At 42.6% G+C, this 21,600-nt stretch overlaps 1 protein-coding gene across 7 annotated transcripts in view; it reads right to left on the bottom strand.

The window, feature by feature from the left end:
* Window positions 1–21,600, bottom strand: part of LOC138642413 (uncharacterized) — a 347,309-nt gene that overhangs the window by 275,572 nt on the left and 50,137 nt on the right. For all 7 annotated transcript variants that reach the window (XM_069730557.1, XM_069730558.1, XM_069730555.1 and 4 more), the window contains one exon: window positions 15,916–15,981. In XM_069730557.1, the coding sequence (XP_069586658.1) occupies window positions 15,916–15,981 (66 nt within the window). The remainder of the gene's footprint in view (window positions 1–15,915; window positions 15,982–21,600) is intronic.

Genomic DNA, 21,600 nt, shown 5'->3' with positions numbered 1-21,600 from the left:
CCCGTGAGTGCTGCCGATCGCTATGACGTACTATCCCGTCCAGGGTCAGATAAGCCCAGGGCACCTCGACGGGATAGTACGTCTAAGGTCACAGAGGGGTTAAACTGACGCTGGGGGGGGGGGGTGGCAAAACCAGTAAGGGACGGGTAATGGATGGCGGGCAATCTGTGCAGTAGCCCAGGGCCCCCCCACACCACTGGGCCCTGGGCTACCGCCCATATTGACCCTCTTATAGTCCGCCCCTGGACATACTAGTATCTTGTGCTACTTTTATTGTTTTCTTCATAGATATGTATGTGTATGACTGTGTATGTTCTGAACTGAATACAGTTAGGTCCATATATATTTGGACAGAAACATCATTTTTCTAATTTTTGTTATAGTCCTTACCACAATAAATTTTAAGCAAAACAATTCAGATGCAGTTGAAGTTCAAACTTTCAGCTTTCATTTGAGGGCATCCACATTAAAATTGGATGAAGGGTTTAGAAGTTTCAGCTCCTTAACATGTGCCACCCTGTTTTTAAAAGGGCCAAAAGTAATTGGACAGATTCAATAATTTTAAATAAAATGTTCATTTTTAGTACTTGGTTGAAAACCCTTTGTTGGCAATAACTGCCTGAAGTCTTGAACTCATGGACATCACCAGACGCAGTGTTTCCCCCTTTTTGATGCTCTGCCAGGCCTTCACTGCGGTGGTTTTCAGTTGCTATTTGTTTGTGGGCCTTTCTGTCTGAAGTTTAGTCTTTAACAAGTGAAATGCATGCTCAATTGGGTTGAGATCAGGTGACTGACTTGGCCATTCAAGAATATTCCACTTCTTTGCTTTAATAAACTCCTGGGTTGCTTTGGCTTTATGTTTTGGGTCATTGGTCGTCGTTTCATACTACAAATGGACAATCAGTTTTGCTGCACTTGGCTGGATCTGAGCACACAATAGGTCTCTGAATACCTCAGAATTCATTCGGCTGCTTCTGTCCTGTGTCACATCATCAATAAACACTAGTGACCCAGTGCCACTGGCAGCCATGGATGCCCATGCCATCACACTGCCTCCGCCGTGTTTTACAGATGATGGGGCATGCTTTGGATCATGAGCTGTACCACGCCTTCGCCATACTTTCCTCTTTCCATCATTCTGGTAGAGGTTGATCTTGGTTTCATCTGTCCAAAGAATGTTCTTCCAGAACTGTGCTGGCTTTTTTAGATGTTTTTTAGCAAAGTCCAGTCTAGCCTTTTAATTCTTGATGCTTATGAGTGGCTTGCACCGTGCAGTGAACCCTCTGTATTTACTTTCATGCAGTTTTCTCTTTATGGTAGATTTGGATATTGATACGCCTACCTCCTGGAGAGTGTTGTTCACTTGGTTGGCTGTTGTGAAGGGGTTTCTCTTCACCATGGAGATTATTCTGCGATCATCCACCACTGTTGTCTTCCGTGGGTGCCCAGGTCTTTTTGCATTGATGAGTTCACCAGTGCTTTCTTTCTTTCTCAGGATGTACCAAACTGTAGATTTTGCCACTCGTAATATTGTAGCAATTTCTCGGATGGGTTTTTTCTGTTTTCGCAGCTTAAGGATGGCTTGTTTCAACTGCACGGAGAGCTCCTCTGACTGCATGTTTACTTCACAGCAAAACCTTCCAAATGCAAGCACCACACCTCAAATCAACTCCAGGTCTTTTATCTGCTTAATTGAGAATGACATAACGAAGGGATTGCCCACACCTTTCCATGAAATAGCCATGGAGTCAATTGTCCAATTACTTTTGGTCCCTTTAAAAACAGGGTGGCACTTGTTAAGGAGCTGAAACTCCTAAACTCTTCATCCAATTTTAATTTGGATACCCTCAAATGAAAGCTGAAAGTCTGAATTTCAACTGCACCTGAATTGTTGTGTTTATAATTCATTGTGGTAATGCCTAGAACCAAAATTAGAAAAATGTTTTCTCTGTCCAAATATATATGGACCTAACTGTATATGCCAGCAATGTATGTTTTAATTTTGTTGCTGTTTAATAAACGAATTTTAAAAAAAAGTGCTATATATATATATATATATATATATATATATATATATATATATATATATATATATATATATATATATATAATGTGTTATGATATATTTTTTATAATATATATATATATATATATATATATATATTTTATACGCACACATACACACATACATACAGGGCAAAAGTTTGGACACTTTCTCATTTAAAGATTTTTCTGTATTTTCATGTCTACGAAAATTGTAAATTCACACTCAAGGCATCAAAACTATGAATTAACACATGTGGAATTATATACTTAACAAAAAGTGTGAAACAACTGAAATTATGTCAACTTGTCTAGGTTCTTCAAAGTAGCCACCTTTTGCTTTGATGACTGCTTTGCACACTCTTGGCATTCTCTTGATGAGCTACAATTTTCATAGTCCTGAAAATACAGAAAAATCTTTAAATGAGAAGGTGTGTCCAAACTTTTGCTCTGTACTATATATACTCATGGCCAACCGCACCAGCATATGGTCTCACAAGGGGTCTGAGGATCTCATCTCGGTACCTAATGGCAGTCAGGCTACCTCTGGCAGCACATGGAGAGCTGTGCGGCCCTCCAAAGAAATGCCACCCCACACCATTACTGACCCACTGCAAAACCGGTCATGCTGAAGGATGTTGTAGGCAGCAGATCACTCTCCACGGTGTCTCCAGACTCTGTCACGTCTGTCACATGTGCTCAGTGTGAACCTGCTTTCATCTCTGAAGAGCACAGGGCGCCAGTTGTGAATTTGCCAATCCTGGTGTTCTGTGGCAAATGCCAAGACTCCTGCACAGTGTTGGGCTGTGAGCACAACCCCCACCTGTGGACGTCGGGCACTCAGACCATCCTCATGGAGTCAGTTTCTAACTGTTTATGCAGACACATGCACATTTTGTGGCCTGCTGGAGGTCATTTTGCAGAGCTCTGGCAGTGCTCCTCCTGTTCCTCCTTGTGCAAAGGCTGAGGTAGAGGTCCTGCTGCTGGGTTGTTGCCCTCCTACTGCCCCCTCCACGTCTCCTGGTGTACTGGTCTGTCTCTTGGTAGAACCTCCAGCCTCTGGACACTACGCTGACAGACACAGCAAACCTTCTTGCCACAGCTCGCACTGATGTGCCATCCTGGATGAGCCACACTACCTGAGCCACTTGTGTGGGTTGTAGAGTCCGTCTCATGCTATCACGAGTGTGAAAGCACAACCAACATTCAAAAGTGACCAAAACCTCAGTCAGAAAGCATTGGTACTGAGATGTGGTCTGTGGTCCCCACCTGCAAAACCACTCTTTTTTTGAGTGTCTTGATAATTGCCAATAGTTTCCATCTGTTGTCTATTCCATTTGCACAACAGCATGTAAAATTGATTGTCAATCAGTGTTGCTTCCTAAGTGGACATTTGATTTCACAGAAGTTTGATTTACTTGGAGTTATAGTCTGTCTAAGTGTTCCCTTTTTTTTTTTAGCAGTGTATACACAGTGCCTTGTGAAAGTATTCGGCTCCCAGGAACTCTTCATGGTTTTCCCACATATAATGCTTCAAAGATACCAAATGTAAATTTTTGGAGAAGAAACAACAACAAGTGGAACACAATTGCGAAGTTGAACGAAATGTATTGCTTATTTTAAGTTTTTGTGGAAATTCAAAAACTGAAAAGAGGGGCGTGCAATATTATTCGGCCCCTTTACTTTCAGAGAGCATCATGAAGACCAAGGAACACAACCTGCAGGTCCGGGATACTGTTGTGGAGAAGTTTAAGCCGGATTTGGTTACAAAATGATTTCCAAAACTTTAAACATCCCAAGGAACACTGTTCAAGCAATCATATTGAAATGGAAGGAGTATCATAACACTGCAAATCTACCAAGACCCGGCCGTCCCTCTAAACTTTCATCTCAAACAAGGAGAAGACTGATCATAGATGCAGCCAAGAGGCCCATGATCACTCTGGATGAACTGCAGAGATCTACAGCTGAGGTGGGACAGTCTATCCATAGGACAACAATCAGTCGTACACTGCACAAATCTGGCCTTTATGGAAGAGTGGCAAGAAGAAAGCCATTTCTCAAAGATCTCCATAAAAAGTGTTGTTTAAAGTTTGCAACAAGCCACCTGGGAGACACACCAAACATGTGGAAGAAGGTGCACTGGTCAGATGAAACCAAAATCGAACTTTTCGGCAACAATGCCAAACAAGATCTTTGGCGTAAAGGCAACACAGCTCATCACCCTGAACACACCATCCCCACTGTCACACATGGTGATGGCAGCATCATGGTTTGGGCCTGCTTTTCTTCAGCAGAGACAGGGAAGATGGTTAAAATTGATGTGATGTGAAGATGGATGGAGCCAAATACTGGACCATCCTTGAAGAAAACCAGTTGGAGTCTGCAAAAGATCTGAGACTGGGACGGAGATTTGCCTTCCAACAAGACAATGATCCCAAACAAAGCAAAATCTACAATGGAATGGTTTACAAATAAGGTGTTAGAATGGCCAAGTCAAAGTCCAGACCTCAATCCAATCGAGAATCTGTGGAAAGAGCTGAAAACTGCTGTTCACAAACGATCTCCATCAAACCTCACTGAGCTCGAGCAGTTTGCCAAGGAAGAATGGGCAAGAATTTCAGTCTCTCGATGTACAAAACTGATAGAGACATACCCCAAACGACTTGCAGCTGTAATCGCAGCAACAGGTGGCACAACAAAATATTAATTTAAAGGGGCCGAATAATATTGCACGCCCCACTTTTCAGCTTTTGAACTTCCACAAAAATTTAAAATACCCCAAAAATTTCATTCAACTTCACAATTGTGTTCCACTTCACCAAAAATTTACATTTGGTATCTATATGTTTGAAGCATGAAGTTGAAACGTTCCAGGGAGCCAATTACTTTCGTAAGGCAGTGTGTGTGTGTGTGTATAATATATATATATATATATATATATATATATATATATATATATATATATATATATATATATATATATATATATATATATATATATATATATATATATATACACATATACATATATACACACATACATACACATATACATATACATACACTAGATGGTGGCCCGATTCTAACGCATCGGGTATTCTAGAATATGCATGTCCACGAAGTATATTGCCCAGCCCACGTACTATATTGCCCAGCCCACGTACTATATTGCCCAGCCCACGTACTATATTGCCCAGCCCACGTACTATATTGCACAGCCCACGTACTATATTGCACAGCCCACGTACTATATTGCACAGCCCACGTACTATATTGCACAGCCCACGTACTATATTGCACAGCCCACGTAGTATACAGCACAGAGCCACATAGTATATTGCCCAGCCACGTAGTATATTGCAGAGCGAGGTAGTATATTGTTCAGCCACGTAGTATACTGTCCAGCCACGTAGTATATTGCACAGCGACGTAGTAGATTGCCCAGCCTTGTAGTATACAGCGCAGAGCCACGTAGGATATTGCACAGTGACGTACTATATTACCGAGCCACGTATGTCACAGGTTCAAAAAATAAAAAATAAACATACTCACCTAACGATCCGAGGGCCCCTTGTAGTTGAACATACTCACCATTCTCGTCGCTGCTCCTCAGCGTCCCGTCTCTCCGCTTCCTGGGATCCAACGGCACTGTGCAGATGAGCGCGCGGCTGCCGCCATCATGCGTTCCCAGGATGCTTTGCGAAATTACCCATATGACTTAGCGGTCTCTCGGGAAAGGAAGATGGCGGCAGGCGCCAGCGGCTCAGCGGACAACGGAGAGTTAGTATAGCAGTTTTTTTGTTTTTGTACTATTTTTAACATTACTTTCTTTTACTATTGATGCCGCATAGGCAGCATCAATAGTAAAAGGTTGGGGACACACAGGGTTAATAGCGGCTGTAACGGAATGCGTTACCACCGGCATTAACTCTGTGTTAGCGGTGACCGGAGGGGAGTATGGAGCGTGCGGGGAGCGGAGCGCCGGGGACACTGACTACTGGGAGCGGAGCGCCGGGGACACAGTGCGGGGAGCGGGCGCCGGCCACTGACTGCGGGGAGCAGGGCGCCGGGGACAGTGACTGCGGGGAGCGGAGCGCTGGGGACAGTGAGTGCGGGGAGTGGGCGCCGGCCACTGACTGTGGGGAGTATGGAGCGGCCATTTTCTTCGAGACTGTGCCAGTTGCTGATTGGTCGTGGCTGTTTTGCGGCGACCAATCAGCGCCTTGGATTTCCATGATAGACAGAGGCCAGGACCAATGAATATCCGTGACAGAAGGTCAGACAGACAGACGGAAGTACACACACACATACATATACTGTATATACTCGAGTATAAGCCGAGATTTTCAGCCCACTCTCGGCTTATACTCGAGTCATACCCAGGGGTCGGCAGGGGAGGGGGAGCGGGGGCTGTCTAATTATACTCCCCTACTCCTGGCGTGGTCCCTGAAGGTCCCTGGCTTCCCCGGCAGCTTCTTCCTGTACTGAGCGGTCACATGGTACCGCTCATTACAGTAATGAATATGCGGTTCCACCTCCCATAGAGGTGGGGCTGCATATTCATTACTGTAATGAGCGGTAAGGGTGACCGCTCAGTACAGGATGAAGCTGCGGTGTCGGGGAAGCAGGGACTGCACAGCGCCAGGAACAGGCGATTATAACGGGGAAGGGGAGCGCTGCATGATATTCACCTGCTCCCCGTTCCGGGCGCTGCTCTGACTTCAGCAGTGACGCTCAGGTCAGAGGGCACGGTGATGTGGTTAGTGCGCGCCCTCTGCCTGAACGTCAGTGCAGAAGACGCTGAAGATGGAGTGGCACCGGAACAAGTAGCAGGTGACTATTGAAAGTGCCGGGGGCCTGAGCGACGGAGAGGTGAGTATGTGATTTTTTTTTCTTTTTATCGCAGCAACAGCAAATGGGGCAAGTGTCTGTATGGAGCATCTATGGGGCCATAACGTTTGTGCAGCACTATATGGGGCAAGTGTTTGTATGAAGCATCTATGGGGCCATAACGTTTGTGCAGCATTATATGGGGCAAGTGTCTGTATGGAGCATCTTATGGGGCCATAATCAAGGTTTGTGCAGCACTATATGGGGCAAATATCTTTATGGAGCATCTTATGGGGGCCATAATCAGCATTATATTGGGCAAATGTGTCTATGGAGCATCTTATGGGGCCATTATTAACCTTTATGCAGGATTATATGGGGCATATTTTAATATGGAGCATCTTATGGGGCCCATCAAACTTTATGGAGCATTATATGGGGCTCCTGATTCAATATGGACATTCAAAAACACTTAACCTACTGATGTCTTAATTAATTTTACTTTTATTGGTATCTATTTTTACTTTTGACATTTACCGATAGCTGCTGCATTTCCCACCCTAGGCTTATACTCGAGTTAAGTTTTCCCAGTTTTTTGTGGCAAAATTAGGGGGGTCGGCGTATAATCGGGTCGGCTTATACGGTACATATGTGTGAAAAAGGAGGTACAACATAATACAAAATTACTGTTAATGTGAACAGTTAAGCAAGTCGAAGATTACCTTATCTCTAAAAGATCTAAAATTAAGATGACATTTCCTTTGTATTTTAGTCAAAAAAAACATTACTAGCGGAGATACTTTTTCACACCCCAGATCTGGCAAATTATTTCCTATTGATGTTTTTTTCACATGGGATTCTTCATATGTCATATACCTGACTAAGTGTCCCTGTGGCCTCGGATACGTTGGTGAGACTACCCAACATATCCAGGACTGCATATCTCAACATAAAATCGACAGTCAGATGTAAAAGACTCATGTTACCAATTCCTTCACATTTTAATGCAGCAGGTCATAATGTATCACAATGAAAATATCAAGTTATTGAAAGCATCCCAGTTCACAGAAGAGTAGGGGATAGGATTAAAAGACTTAAATTAAGAGAGGCGTATTGGATTTTAACTCTTCAAACACTGGAACCAAGGGGTTTTAATAGAGAATACGAAATCACTTATTAACAGTCAATTATTGTAATATTTATTTAATAGATAAATTGTATTTAATTCTGTTCATAATGTTGCTCCTTTTTTGTCCTTTCAGGTTACATAATGAATCTGGCAATACATTACTTTGTTCCAGCATTTTCTTCCTTGTCCTCTTTGTCTTCCTTTTTCATTCCTTATGTCCCCTCTGTCTTCTACTTTTTGGTCCCCATTTTTTTCCCTCTTTTCCCCCTTTTCTTTATTCTCCCCCCCTTTTCCTTCTTTCCCAATTTCATCTCCATGTCTTCTACTCGCTATTACATCTATTGAGAGCCTCATGCATGCGTACTATACGGCTTTTTCTTTCCACTAGTTCGTGCGTTGGCGCATGCGCATTCCTGTCACTTCTTTTGGCCATCTTTTCGCGGCTTTTTCAGCCACTGTTCGGCCCCCTTGTTCACGTGATCGGCATCACATGTTGCTGCCAGGATGTATAAAAGGTCCTTTTGTTCAGCGGATACACCACCTCACTTTCCTGGGACACGCTGAATACGCCGTTTCTCCTACCTACAGGTAAATAAGATATGGGTTTCTCTTTCCTATACCTTGGTTCCTTCTGTATTGGTATTTTGCTTTCCATTTATTCCTTTCTTTAAGGTAATGCTGGCTAAATATGCTCTTCTGACTTCTGATGCAATGATTTACTTTCTTACTATATCACTTGGGATCAGTGGCGTAACTACAAAGTGAGGGGCCCCGATGCGAACTTTCAAATGGGGCCCCCCGCGCCAAAATATTTCTCACCGAAATTCACATTTTCCCTATTCATTTCGCACACTATAGTTGTGTTGCAATGTTGTGTAGTCTGACCTAATACTGCCCTGTACTCGCTGAGAAAAATGATTTTATAACTAACATGTCCCTATAGTAATATGTCCTCCCTCGCTCTAATTCCAAGCGCACTCCCGGCGTTTGAAATCTGTGTGCTGTTTCTTCCTGGTATGACGCTGCAGTGCGTCATTTCCAGACCTGTGCAGTGTGGGGGTGTATTGGGTGTACTGGTCGGCTCCGGAGCATGCGCACTGCACATTCTGACACTGGCAAGTACACGCAATACTCCCCCACAGTGCACATGCTGGGCTCTGCCCACAGCCATGTACAGCCCGTACACACGCGGCTCCGCTCCCTACACCTTGTACACACGCGGCTCCGCTCCTTACACCTTGTACACACGCGGCTCCGCTCCATACACCTCTTACACACGCGGCTCCGCTCCATACACCTCAAACACGCAGCACCACTCCATACACCCCATACATACACGAATCCGCTCACCTCTTTCACCCACGGCTCAGCTTTGTACACCTCGTACATACCTGACTCCGCTCCGTACACCTTGCTCCACTACACACATACTCGGCTCCGCTATGTACACCTTGTACACACACGGCTCTGTTACATAAACATCCCCTCATTCAGCACCATGACAATCAAGCACAGCAGAGTCCTGCATAGTGCATACACTGAGGCCACTGATCAAGTGACTCCTCCCCTCCTGTGACCTCATCACAGGTCCTGTGCGCATAGAACAGGTAGGTAGGTGTGTGTGTGTGTGTGTGTGTGTGTGTGTGTCAGGTGTAAGCAGCACATCACTCACCAGCTAATGCCTGCCATCTCTCCAGCTTCAGTCAGTGACACGCACAGCCCTTCTGCTAGGCCACATGTCCTTCACTGACATGCCCACTCGCCGCACACTGCTGAAAGTCTGGGGAAGCTGTGGGCGTGGCCAGCAGGATGCGTGCATGACTTGTCTCCTTCCCCTGCTACTTGTTTGCTGGACTGGGCGGGCCCTGAAAACACTGTGGGCCCCGTCGCAGTCGCGACCCCTGCGACCGCAGTTGTTACGCCCCTGCTTGGGATCCTTTTCTCCTCTGATGGGTTATGTGTACCTTTTATATGAGACATGTTTACACTCTGTTTATACTTTGTTTTTATAAACATTCCCTTTTCCTGAGCTGTTGCTAGAGATATGCATTTCGCGATTTATACACTACTGGCCTTTAGGTAGATAAGTGTTCGCCTTCTCTTGTGATATTTATTTATTTATGCTTATTTTCCTTTATAGGAGAATTCACATTTATTGTTTGCCCTTGGATTTAGTGTCACTTATTTGTTTATACATTATCGTACATATGTGTATTGACTTTGGAATATGTATTTGCTTTTGTGATGTATGTATTACTCTGCCTGTGACACTTTTTCATTTTTATGTTTATTTTCAGGTTTATTGTTATGTGGAAATACCCTTGAAAAAGGGCCAGAAGGTCAATCGTCGGGATTTGCCTTCTGAAGCATTCATTTTGGCTGTGAATTCCCAGAAGAAATAATACCTTCTCCTCAATATTTGAGGTTGTTCTATAACATTAGGCAAAAAAGTTTTGTTTTTTTGCACCCTTGGTGTGCTCAGATAACGTTGACCAAGACTTTCAGACCTTACTCAGCCTGTTAGGGTATTTGCTTGTTCACTATCATTGTTCAGAAAAGCCAGGTGATCCAAATTTCCCAGCTTCACAAAAATCCAGCCTCCTCTAACCTTGTGCCACAAAACAGCAGCCATGGGTTTTTCTAATCTGCTGCCTAGCACTCTGAAAATGAAAATGCTGAAAGTCCATAAAGCAGTCGAAGGCTATAAGAAGATAGCAAAGTGTTTTCAAGTTGCCCTTTCCATAGTTTGAAATGCAATTAAGAAATGGCAGTTAACAAGATCAGTGGAGACCAAGACGAATTCTGGAAGAACAAGCAAAATTTCAGGGAGAGCTGCTTGGAGGATTGCTAGAAAGAAAATTCAGAACCCCCGCAATACTGCAAAAGAGCTTCAGAAAGATTTAGACATGGAGTTGTGGTACATTGTTCTAGTGTTTAGAAACACCTACACAAATATGGCTTTCATGAAAGTCATCAGAAGATAACCTCTCCTGCATAAAATTCAGTGTCAGAAGTATGCAAAAGAACATTGAAACAAGCCTGATGCATTTTGGAAACAAGTCCTGTGGACCAAAGAGATTATAATAGGACTATTTGGCAACAATGATCATGTTATGAGTGTAGAAAAAAAGGGCACAGAGTTTCAGGGAAAGAACATCTTGCCAACCACTAAGCATGGGGGTGGATCAATCATGCTTTGGAGCTATGATGCAGCCAATGCCACGGGGAACTTTTCACGGATAAAGAGAAGAATGGATTCAATTAAATTTCAAAAAATTCTTGAGGCAAACATAGCACCACCTGCAGTTATTCTTAAGGAATGTCAGCTTACGTAAAATTACACATGAAACCGGCAGGTATTGGCAACATAAACACGACAATGGAACTAGAGGCCCTATCTTTTTTGGAAGAAACTAGAGAGAGAAAGCTCCCCTACATGTACTTTTCCTACCTCTGTTGTGCTCAGATCTACCACATTCCCCCATTTCACCTATGCCCACAAAAAGAGATCTTTAAGGCTAGTTTCACACTAGCGTTTTAAGGAGCTGCGGACTTCCTCCGTGAAGCCCCGCCCTCAGACGCACCTCTGCCGCTAGCTCCGCCTACTTCTGGCATGCGGCCTGCGTACCTACCTTTAACATTAGGTACGCAGGTCGTGCGGCTGTATGCGGATGCTTCCGCATGCGTCGTTTTGACGATGCGGAGAAAAAAATAAATTGCAACCAGCTGCGTCCTACGCTGGTCGCTGCATCGTCAAAACGACGCATGCGTCCCCAGAGGCATCCTTCCGGCTCAGTGTAGGTCACTGACGTCACGGGAACTTTTTTCTTTGACCTGCACTGATGCCGGGATAGCTGGAAGTGACGTGGCCGTGGACCTGCCCCCATGGGTTTTCTTGATTGCGGCACTGACCTGATACACCTGGGACGAGAATATATATAGCGCCTATATACATAGTTTTATCCACGCAGTCCCTGAAGAAGGCCATGACGCGAAACGTCGTGGCTGCAGCAAGCGTGTTCACCATCATATTTTCCCACATGGGTAAGCACTTTTCAATAGCTCTTCTCATAGCATTTTATGTATGTGTAGGGTTTTAGAAACAACACTCCACACATTGTCTTGTTGGAGGTATCTGACCTGATTGCATCTTTGGATATATACTGTGGGATATTACAGTCTCGTTAACTTTATATGGCTTCATGAACTTTATACATAAAAGTACCACTTGTGACTTTTCTACTGTATTATCTGGACTGCCCACATATGCCTGTGAGTGCCTCAGTATTTTTTATAGTCTCATACACTCCTTGCCATATACGGTAGTTGGGATGTGTGTTTTTGATACCTTAACTTTTTTGACACTGCGACATGTGCTATTATTGATTGTGTCGCTTGTCTTGGCTTCACCAATTGTATCCATCCTCACTGTGTGTATATTTACCCTCTTACATGAGTGAGAAATTAATAAACTTTCTAATATTACTATTTATATGAATGAATCTCATTCGGTCCTTTGGGGCACGGTATTCTAATGGTTTGTAGGATTCTAAACATAACAATCTGTAAAAATGCTGAGTTAGAAAAGATAATGGCTTCAACAAATGGAAAATGATCGTAAACACACATCAAAATCCACAATAGACTATCGCAAAAGGCACAAGCTGAAGGTTTTACAATGGCCCTCACAGCCCCCTGATCTGAACATCATTGAAAATCTGTGGCTAGACAGGCTGAGAAAGAAATATAACAGGCTGGTGAGTGAATAAGAAAATTATTTAGAAAAAAGTGGACTAAATACAAAATATGTGCAATATATCACACAAGTGAGTACACCCTTCACATTTTTGTAAATATTTAATTATATCTTTCATGGGACAACACTGAAGATCTGACACTTTGATACAATGTAAAGTAGTCAGTGTACAGCTTTTATAACAGTGTAAATTTGGTGTGCCCTCTTAACACAGCCATTAACGTGTAAACCACTGGCAATAAAAAAGTACACCTCAATTGAAAATGTCCAATTTGTGCCCAACTACGCCATTTTTCCTCTCCAATGGCACTTGACTCAGTGCTACAAGGTCTTAGGTATGAATGAGGAGCAGATGTGTTAAATGTGATGTTATGGCTCTCACACTCTCTCAGACTGGTCTTAGGAAGTTCAACATGATATCTCATGGCAAAAAACTCGGAGGATCTGAAATAAAAATTGTTGCTCTGCATAAAGATGGCCTAAGATAAGAAGATTGCCAACACCCTGACAATGAGCTGCAGCATGGTGGCCAAGACCATACAGTGGTTTAACAAGACAGATTCCACTTAGAACTGACTTCACCATGGTCGACCAAAAAAGTGGAGTGCATGTGCTTGGAGTGCATGTGCTCAGCATCATATCCAGTGGTTGTCTTTTCAAAATAGATGTACAAGTGCTGCCTTAATTGCTGCAGAGGTTAAAACGATGGGGGGTATCAGCCTGTCAGTGCACAGACCATACACTGCATCAAATTGGTCTGCATGGCTGTCGTGGCAAAAAGAAGCCTCTTGTACAGATGATGCGCAAGAAAAACCTGCAAGTGAGTCTTGCCTACAGTAAAGCATGGTGGTGGGAGTGTCATTGTTTGGGGCTTCATGAGTACTGCTGGCTGTGGGGAGCTACATTTCATTGAGGGAACCATGAATGACAATATGTACTGTGATCCCCCTCCATTCAGAATCTGCACCGCAGCACAGTATTCCAACATGATAACTATCCCAACCACACTTCCCGAACGACCACTACCTTGCTAAAGAAAAGGAGGGTAAATGTGCTGGCTGACAAAACATATCTCCAGACCTAAACCCTATAAAATCATCTGTGGGGCATACTCAAACAGAAGGTGGAGGAGCACAAGGTCTCCAATATCCACCAGCTCAATGATGTCATCATAGAGGAGTGGAAATTATTGTAGTGGCAACCTGTGAAGCTCTAGTGAACTCCATACTCAAGAGAGGGAACCCAACACGTCATTTTTAGCTATTCAACTGTTTCCAATGCTTTCTTAGTGATGCAATGTGCATCACGAACATGGTCTTCTTAAAGAACATCTCCCAAGTATTATGTGTAAAAACACTTTATATTGTTAGGCGATTCCCTCACATACCTTTTCTTTCAGTCATAGGGGTGGCACAGTTAATCCTTTCAGTCATGGCTCAGTCAGCGGCCTGTTCAAATTATGGATGCCCACATCACTTTGATGCCATGAGATGATGACACTGCATCCACCAAGGAAATCCCTCACGTCTGCACTGCCCATCCGCTCCCTGGGCATGCACACGGAGTAGAAGAGAGAGTGGGCGCATAGCGTGCCTGGTCATATGTCATATAACCACTGACTCACAGCGGCTCCGTAGCATGACATGAAGCTGGGGCTGTATACCCAGAGTCAGTACGCACGCCTGGAGAGCGGATGGGCAGTGCACACTTGCGGGATTTCTTAGGTGGTTACCGTGACGTCAGGAATCAATCGAAGTGATGTGGGTAGACATAATTTGAACAGGACGCTGACTGAGCCGTGACTGAAAACATTAAATGCGCCACCCTTATAATTGGAAGAAAAGGTATATGAAGGAATCCCTTAAGGATATAAAGTGGGTGTGGGGTTCTTTTGCTTGTTTGTTTATTACACATGGGAGCTTGTGTTTGAGAAAACCATGTTATGCACATTGCAGAACTAACAATGCACTGGGGGCAGTTGAATAGATAAAATGGCATGACAGGTTCCCTTTAAGGTAGTACTTGAAAATAATGGTGGTCATAAAAAATATTGACACTAGGCACAATTTGGCAATTTTCACTTAGGGTGTGCTCACTTTTGGCTGTTTAGACATTAATGACTTGAGTTATTTAGAGGGCACACCAAATTTACACTTTTATACAATGCAAAGTAGTCAGTGTATAGCTTGTATCAAAGTGTCTTATCTTCAGTGTGGTCCCATGAAGATATAAAATATTTACAAAAAAAGTGAGGGGTGTACTTATTTTTGTGATATACGGTCTTTGATTACATAAGCCTAGTTAGATAAAAGCCTATAAGTAACAATCAGGGTGGAGAATACAGCTGAAATACAGATATCCAAACACGGTAAATAGTAGATTAATAGCAGTAGATGAATAGTATAGCTAATACTAAGTAGAATCAACGAGATGTAGGCAACAACTATTTTGTACCTCCTTTTTCACTTTTCTGTATATTATAATATATAGTTGCCCATAATTTTATGTTTGCACTTGAACAGTTTCTATTTTATTTGGTCTTCTTAGCGCGGTAGTTTATATCAAATTTTGTTGTAATTTGTAGGTATGCAACCACAATCTGCAATGGACACATTCCTTTGCTTGCATTTTGCCATCAATAGTGATAAAACGTTAATAGAATCCCACATATTGCCCAATGAATAAAAATATGACTGAACTGTTGCAAGTGTTGGGTGAAATAATTTTTCTAATGTATCTTATCTGAGAATTCTGCTTCTTTCTACACTTGAGACATGTTTTAATCTCCCTGCTAAAATTGTCATACACATACAGCTCAACTCTATCTTGCCCATGACAAGACGGACGGCCAGCTCACTTTGGTATCAGTTTTCAGTTTACACAGCTCATTATGGGAGAGAGAAAGAGAGAGAGAGAGAAAGGTACAAGTGAGCCCCAGAGTGAAAACAAACAAGAAAAACACAGACATGAGCTTTCTAACAAGTCTTTACCTCAACCCAGAGTTGGAAGCACATCCACACTGGTCACTGCTGCTATATAATTTCCTTCCCTCTACCGTTTCTCCTGTTTTACTACCTAAGGAATGAAGCGCAGAAATCCACCCCAGTATGCTGTGCTGTGTACGGGGAAGATCGTAGCGTATTGTTGTGCTCACCTTATGTTTCTTTCCATTTGTATGAGCTTGAAATGTTCTGGCATTACAAACGGACACATTACAGATCTATGTGGAAAGAACACAATAGGTTAGCTTAGTGAGTCTTGCAGAAAATCGTTAAATAGAACCTGTCACCAGGTTTTTCCCATATACAGATACAGCCACCAACATTACAGCCTTTTTCATTATAGCGTTCTAAAACATTGTGAAAAAGTCCCCAATCCAGTCTGCAGATCTGAAAAAAGACTTTTTATTATACGCCGATGGGTGTCTCTGGTCTTGATCCAGCGCCACCTCTACTTGTGATCGCTGCCCTCTTTCTGTGCTGGATGTGGCATCCTACATCATTCAGTGTCATTCCTATGCAGGCGCACTTCTCTCTAATGAACGGCGATTGGATCAAGACTTTTTTTCTCTTCTTTTAACGTTATTCCAGTATGCTGTAAAAACAAGTCCCTCCTAATGGTGGTGTGCATACTTTATATGGGAAAAACCTAGTGACAGGGTCCCTTTAACATGTACAAAGCTTCACCATGCTGCTATACCATGTAAATATAAAGTTTTAAATGCGAACACAGCTTATTTTAGAGTTTTTGGGGTAATAGATTTTTCCCCATTTCTTCATCACTGCATTCCAAAACATAATATTTTTCTCAGTTTTTATTGATATAGCCATAAGTGGCTTTTGTTTTGCAGGATGAGCTGTTTGTATCACCATTTTCTAAAACCTATAACATTATTTTTCAAATGATGCACTTGTTAGAGGGCTGGTTTCTGTGCGGCAAGATAAAAGTTTTAATTGTACCATTTTCAAGAACATACAATTTTTTGATTTCATTTTTTTGGAGATGGTCAGCAACTAAAAAAAAAAAAAAACACAATTACAGTGTTTTGAATTTGCTATGCTTTATTGAACTTGGCATATGGGTTCAATAATGGACATGGTATTTCTATACTAATAATGGACATGGTATGTCTATATTTTGAAATAATTGATTCAAAAACTTTTATATTTATAACAGTTACTGTATATCTTATACAAGTTAGTAATGTACAGTATATACTCGTGTATAAATTGTCCTGAATATAAGCCGATGCACCTAATTTTATAAAATATAAATTATTTATATATATTGTATATTATAAAATAACTGTCTGATGCCATATAGTATATTTTGATGTGTTTTTACCATGTCATTCATGGTGATGGTACAGTAGAGTGAGAAGAATTCCATCTACCGTATTCCAAATTTTGTCAAATTTCTTTAAACAGCCCCTATTTTGATATAATGTTCGCTCATATGGTATAATCGAGTTTACCAATTCTATCCATGCTCTAAAGGTACCTTCACACAACGATATCATTAAGGATATCGTTGCAACGTCACGCTTTTTGTTACGTAGCAACGATCCCGCTAACGATTTCGTTATGTGTGACAGCGACCAACGATCAGGCCCCTGCTGGGAGATCGTTGGTCGCTGGGGAATGATCAGGATCTTTTTTTGGTCGCTGATCACCCGCTGTCATCGCTGGATCAGCGTGTGTGATCCAGCGATGTGTTCACTTGTAACCAGGGTAAATATCGGGTTACTAAGCGCAGGGCCGCGCTTAGTAGCCCGATATTTACCCTGGTTACCATTGTAAAAGTAAAAAAAAAAAAAAAAAAACAGTACATACTCACATTCTGATGTCTGTCACGTCCCCCGGCGTCCACAGGGTTAAAACTGCTTTCGGCAGGAGCGCTGCTAATGCACGCGCTCCGGCCGAGAGCTTCCTGCACTGACTGTCAGTGCCGGCCGTAAAGCAGAGCACAGCGGTGACGTCACCGCTGTTACTGCCGGCATCAGAATGTGAGTATGTACTGTTTTTTTTTTTTTTTTTTTGTACTTTTACAATGGTAACCAGGGTAAATATCGGGTTACTAAGCGCTGCCCTGCACTTAGTAACCCGATGTTTACCCTGATTACCCGGGGACTTCGGCATCGTTGAAGACAGTTTCAACGATGCCGAAGTCGTTCCCCGGATCGTTGGTCGCTGGAGAGAGCTGTCTGTGTGACAGCTCCCCAGCAACCACACGATGACTTGCCAACGATCACGGCCAAGTCGTATCGCTGGTCGTGATCGTTGGTAAATCATTTAGTGTAGCGGTACCTTAAGAGAAGGATGTACACCACCCATCCAGAGCAAAGCCAACACCTTTCTAAACAGAAAGGGTATCTCACGTAGAAAAACTTTTTCATAGTGTCCCCAAACTGCTTCAGCTAATACCCCAAATAAGCAGACTAGAGGGTTGAGAGAAACAGGGGTTTGTACCAGATAAGTCAACAACAACGTTACCTGACTCCAGTAGGATAAAATAGTAGGGCAGGCCCATATCATATGTATGAAGTTAGTATCCAGCGAGTGACACGTGAGCATCCGGAATGAGACCCTCCCGCCTTCTCTTAATTGACACTATAGCAGAATTGGTTCCCACTGATAACATACAGTTGTGGCCAAAAGTATTGACACCCCTGCAATTCTGTCAGATAATACTCAGTTTCTTCCTGAAAATGATTGCAAACACAAATTCTTTGGTATTATTATCTTCATTTAATTTGTCTTAAATGAAAAAACACAAAAGAGAATGAAGCAAAACATTGATCATTTCGCACAAAACTCCAAAAATGGGCCAGACAAAAGTATTGGCACCCTCAGCCTAATACTTGGTTGCACAACCTTTAGCCAAAATAACTGCAACCAACCGCTTCCGGTAACCATCAATGAGTTTCTTACAATGCTCTGCTGGAATTTTAGACCATTCTTCTTTGGCAAACTGCTCCAGGTCCCTATATTTGAAGGGTGCCTTCTCCAAACTGCCATTTTTAGATCTCTCCACAGGTGTTCTATGGGATTCAGGTCTGGACTCATTGCTGGCCACCTTAGAAGTATCCAGTGCTTTCTCTCAAACCATTTTCTAGTGCTTTTTGAAGTGTGCTTTGGGTCATTGTCCTGCTGGAAGACCCATGACCTCTGAGAGAGATCCAGCTTTCTCACACTGGGCACTACATTATGCTGCAAAATTTGTTGGTAGTCTTCAGACTTCATAATGCAATGCACACGGTCAAGCAGTCCAGTGCCAGAGGCAGCAAAGCAACCCCAAAACATCAGGGAACCTCCGCCATGTTTGACTGTAGGGACCGTGTTCTTTTCTTTGAATGCCTCTTTTTTTCTCCTGTAAACTCTATGTTGATGCCTTTGCCCAAAAAGCTCTAGTTTTGTCTCATCTTACAAGAGAACATTCTTCCAAAACATTTTAGGCTTTTTCAGGTAAGTTTTGGCAAACTCCAGCCTGGCTTTTTTATGTCTCGGGGTAAGAAGTGGGGTCTTCCTGGGTCTCCTACCATACAGTCCCTTTTCATTTAGATGCCGACGGATAGTACGGGTTGACACTGTTGTACCCTCGGACTGCAGGGCAGCTTGAACTTGTTTGGATGTTAGTCGAGGTTCTTTATCCAACATCCGCACAACCTTGCGTTGAAATCTCTTGTCAATTTTGCTTTTCTGTCCCCATCTAGGGAGGTTAGCCACAGTGCCATGGGCTATAAACTTCTTGACACTGCGCACGGTAGACAAGGTCTTTGGAGATGGACTTGTAGCCTTGAGATTGCTCATGCTTCCTCACAATTTGGTTTCTCAAGTCCTCAGACAGTTCTTTGGTCTTTCTTTTCTCCATGCTCAATGTGGTACACACAAGGACACAGGACAGAGGTTGAGTCAACTTTATTCCATGTCAACTGGCTGCAAGTGTGATTTAGTTATTGCCAACACCTGTTAGGTGCCACAGGTAAGTTACAGGTGCTGTTAATTACACAAATTAGAGAAGCATCACATGATGTTTCGAACAGTGCCAATACTTTTGTCCACCCCTTTTTTATGTTTGGTGTTGAATTATAATCAATTTGGCTTTAGGACAATTCTTTTTGTGCTTTTTTCACTTAAGACAAATTAAATGAAGATAATAATAACAAAGAATTTGTGTTTGCAATAATTTTCAGGAAGAAACTGAGTATTATCTGACAGAATTGCAGGGGTGTCAATACTTTTGGCCACAACTGTATATGTATATAGAGCAGAGATGAGACCCTGGGGACCCTGCAATTTAAGAATTCCTATTAGAGGGAAAGATGAGATACTTTGAGTCGTATCTACATGGCGCAGATGCGACTGGAGAGCTGATCTGAGCTGAAGAAAACTAAAAAACTGGGACCTGAGGACATTATATTTAGATTGAATTTCTTCAAAGGACATCAAAATACCACCATCTTACAAATTCTTAATCAAGGAAACATTATGTGAAATCCAAAAATTGGTAGACGGGTGACCCAGCAACACGGGCAAATAAGCGTTACTCCACAACGGCATTTCAGCTATAATATCCTCAAAGTGAATTACTTTCTTAATTTGTATCCAAACTGACTGCGTTAATCTAAGTAGAGGTAATAATCGAGGAACACCAAGTTTAGCTGTTTCCAAAAAACCCAACGGGCAATCAATGTTTACAGCATGAATTAAATTATGTTCTGAGTTAGGTAAATGATTATAAGGCATCCACCTACACAAGGCCTTAATCTACCCAGCCAAATAGTATAAATAAAAATCCGGTAGCGCTGCTCCCCCCATCTGTTTGGATCTTTGCAGAGTAGAGTTAAAGCTTGGGTCTGGATTTCCCCCATATGGCAGATGTAGTCAGGGAGTTTAGATTTGTGAAAAAGGATTTTGGTATCAACACGGCACTATGTTGGAGGGAGTAGCTGAGCTTAGGAAGTAAAACCATTTTAATTAAATTTATGCAGCCAGCTACAGATAACGGAAGTTTTCCCCACGAGGCAAATTTAGTTTTGACTAATTCCAGTAAAGGAATGATATTGAGTTGTAAATCAAGCTCCTCATCCCTATCCTTGTATGCATGGCTCCTCATCCCTATCCTTGTATGCATGGCCCTCCATGAGAAAAGCGTAAAAAAAAAAAAAAACTCTCCTACTTACCTTTCCCTGGGCTCCCTTGCAGCATCCTGTCTCAGCTTCCAGCAGCTCCTGAGGCCGAGCGATCACATGTCCCCACTCATTAAGGTAATAAATATTCACCTTTCACCAGGAGCTGCTGGAAGCTGGAAAAAGATATTGCGAGAGTGCGCAGGGAAGTTAAGTAGGAGGTTGTTTTGTTTTTTTCCTACAGATGCTGGAAGACAGCGGCTGCGGCTGTAACTGTGCACGCTATAAGAGAAATGAATATTCATTGCCAGTGCATTGAATATTCATTTCTCATTAATGCCAAAGATAATTACAGCCTCCTGTGCCCCGCTGCTCCTCCTCCGGCTTCTGGGACAATGACTTGTGTTTAAGCATAGGGTGTGAGGGTGTGTGTGTGTGTGGGGGGGGGGTGGGAGGTTCGCCCTTTTCAGCACAAAAAAAATGTGCTGAAAACTCTGCTTATACAAGAATATATACAGTAAATTGAAATAAAAGTGCGTTCTTAGTGACCTATACATCACCCTTTGTTCCCCTTTCCATGTCCTTCCTTTCCTTTACTGGTTCTCCCGTCTTCCACACTTACCTAACTTTTCTTCTCATTCCTCCCCTTGTATATATATTGTTTGACATATTCTGTTTTTTTTTCTCCCACCCTTACTCTATTCTTGTAAA

The sequence above is a fragment of the Ranitomeya imitator genome, chromosome 6 (genome assembly GCF_032444005.1).
Source record: "Ranitomeya imitator isolate aRanImi1 chromosome 6, aRanImi1.pri, whole genome shotgun sequence".
NCBI classification, from domain to species: Eukaryota; Metazoa; Chordata; class Amphibia; order Anura; family Dendrobatidae; genus Ranitomeya; species Ranitomeya imitator.
This window is presented reverse-complemented; position numbering and strand designations above follow the sequence as displayed.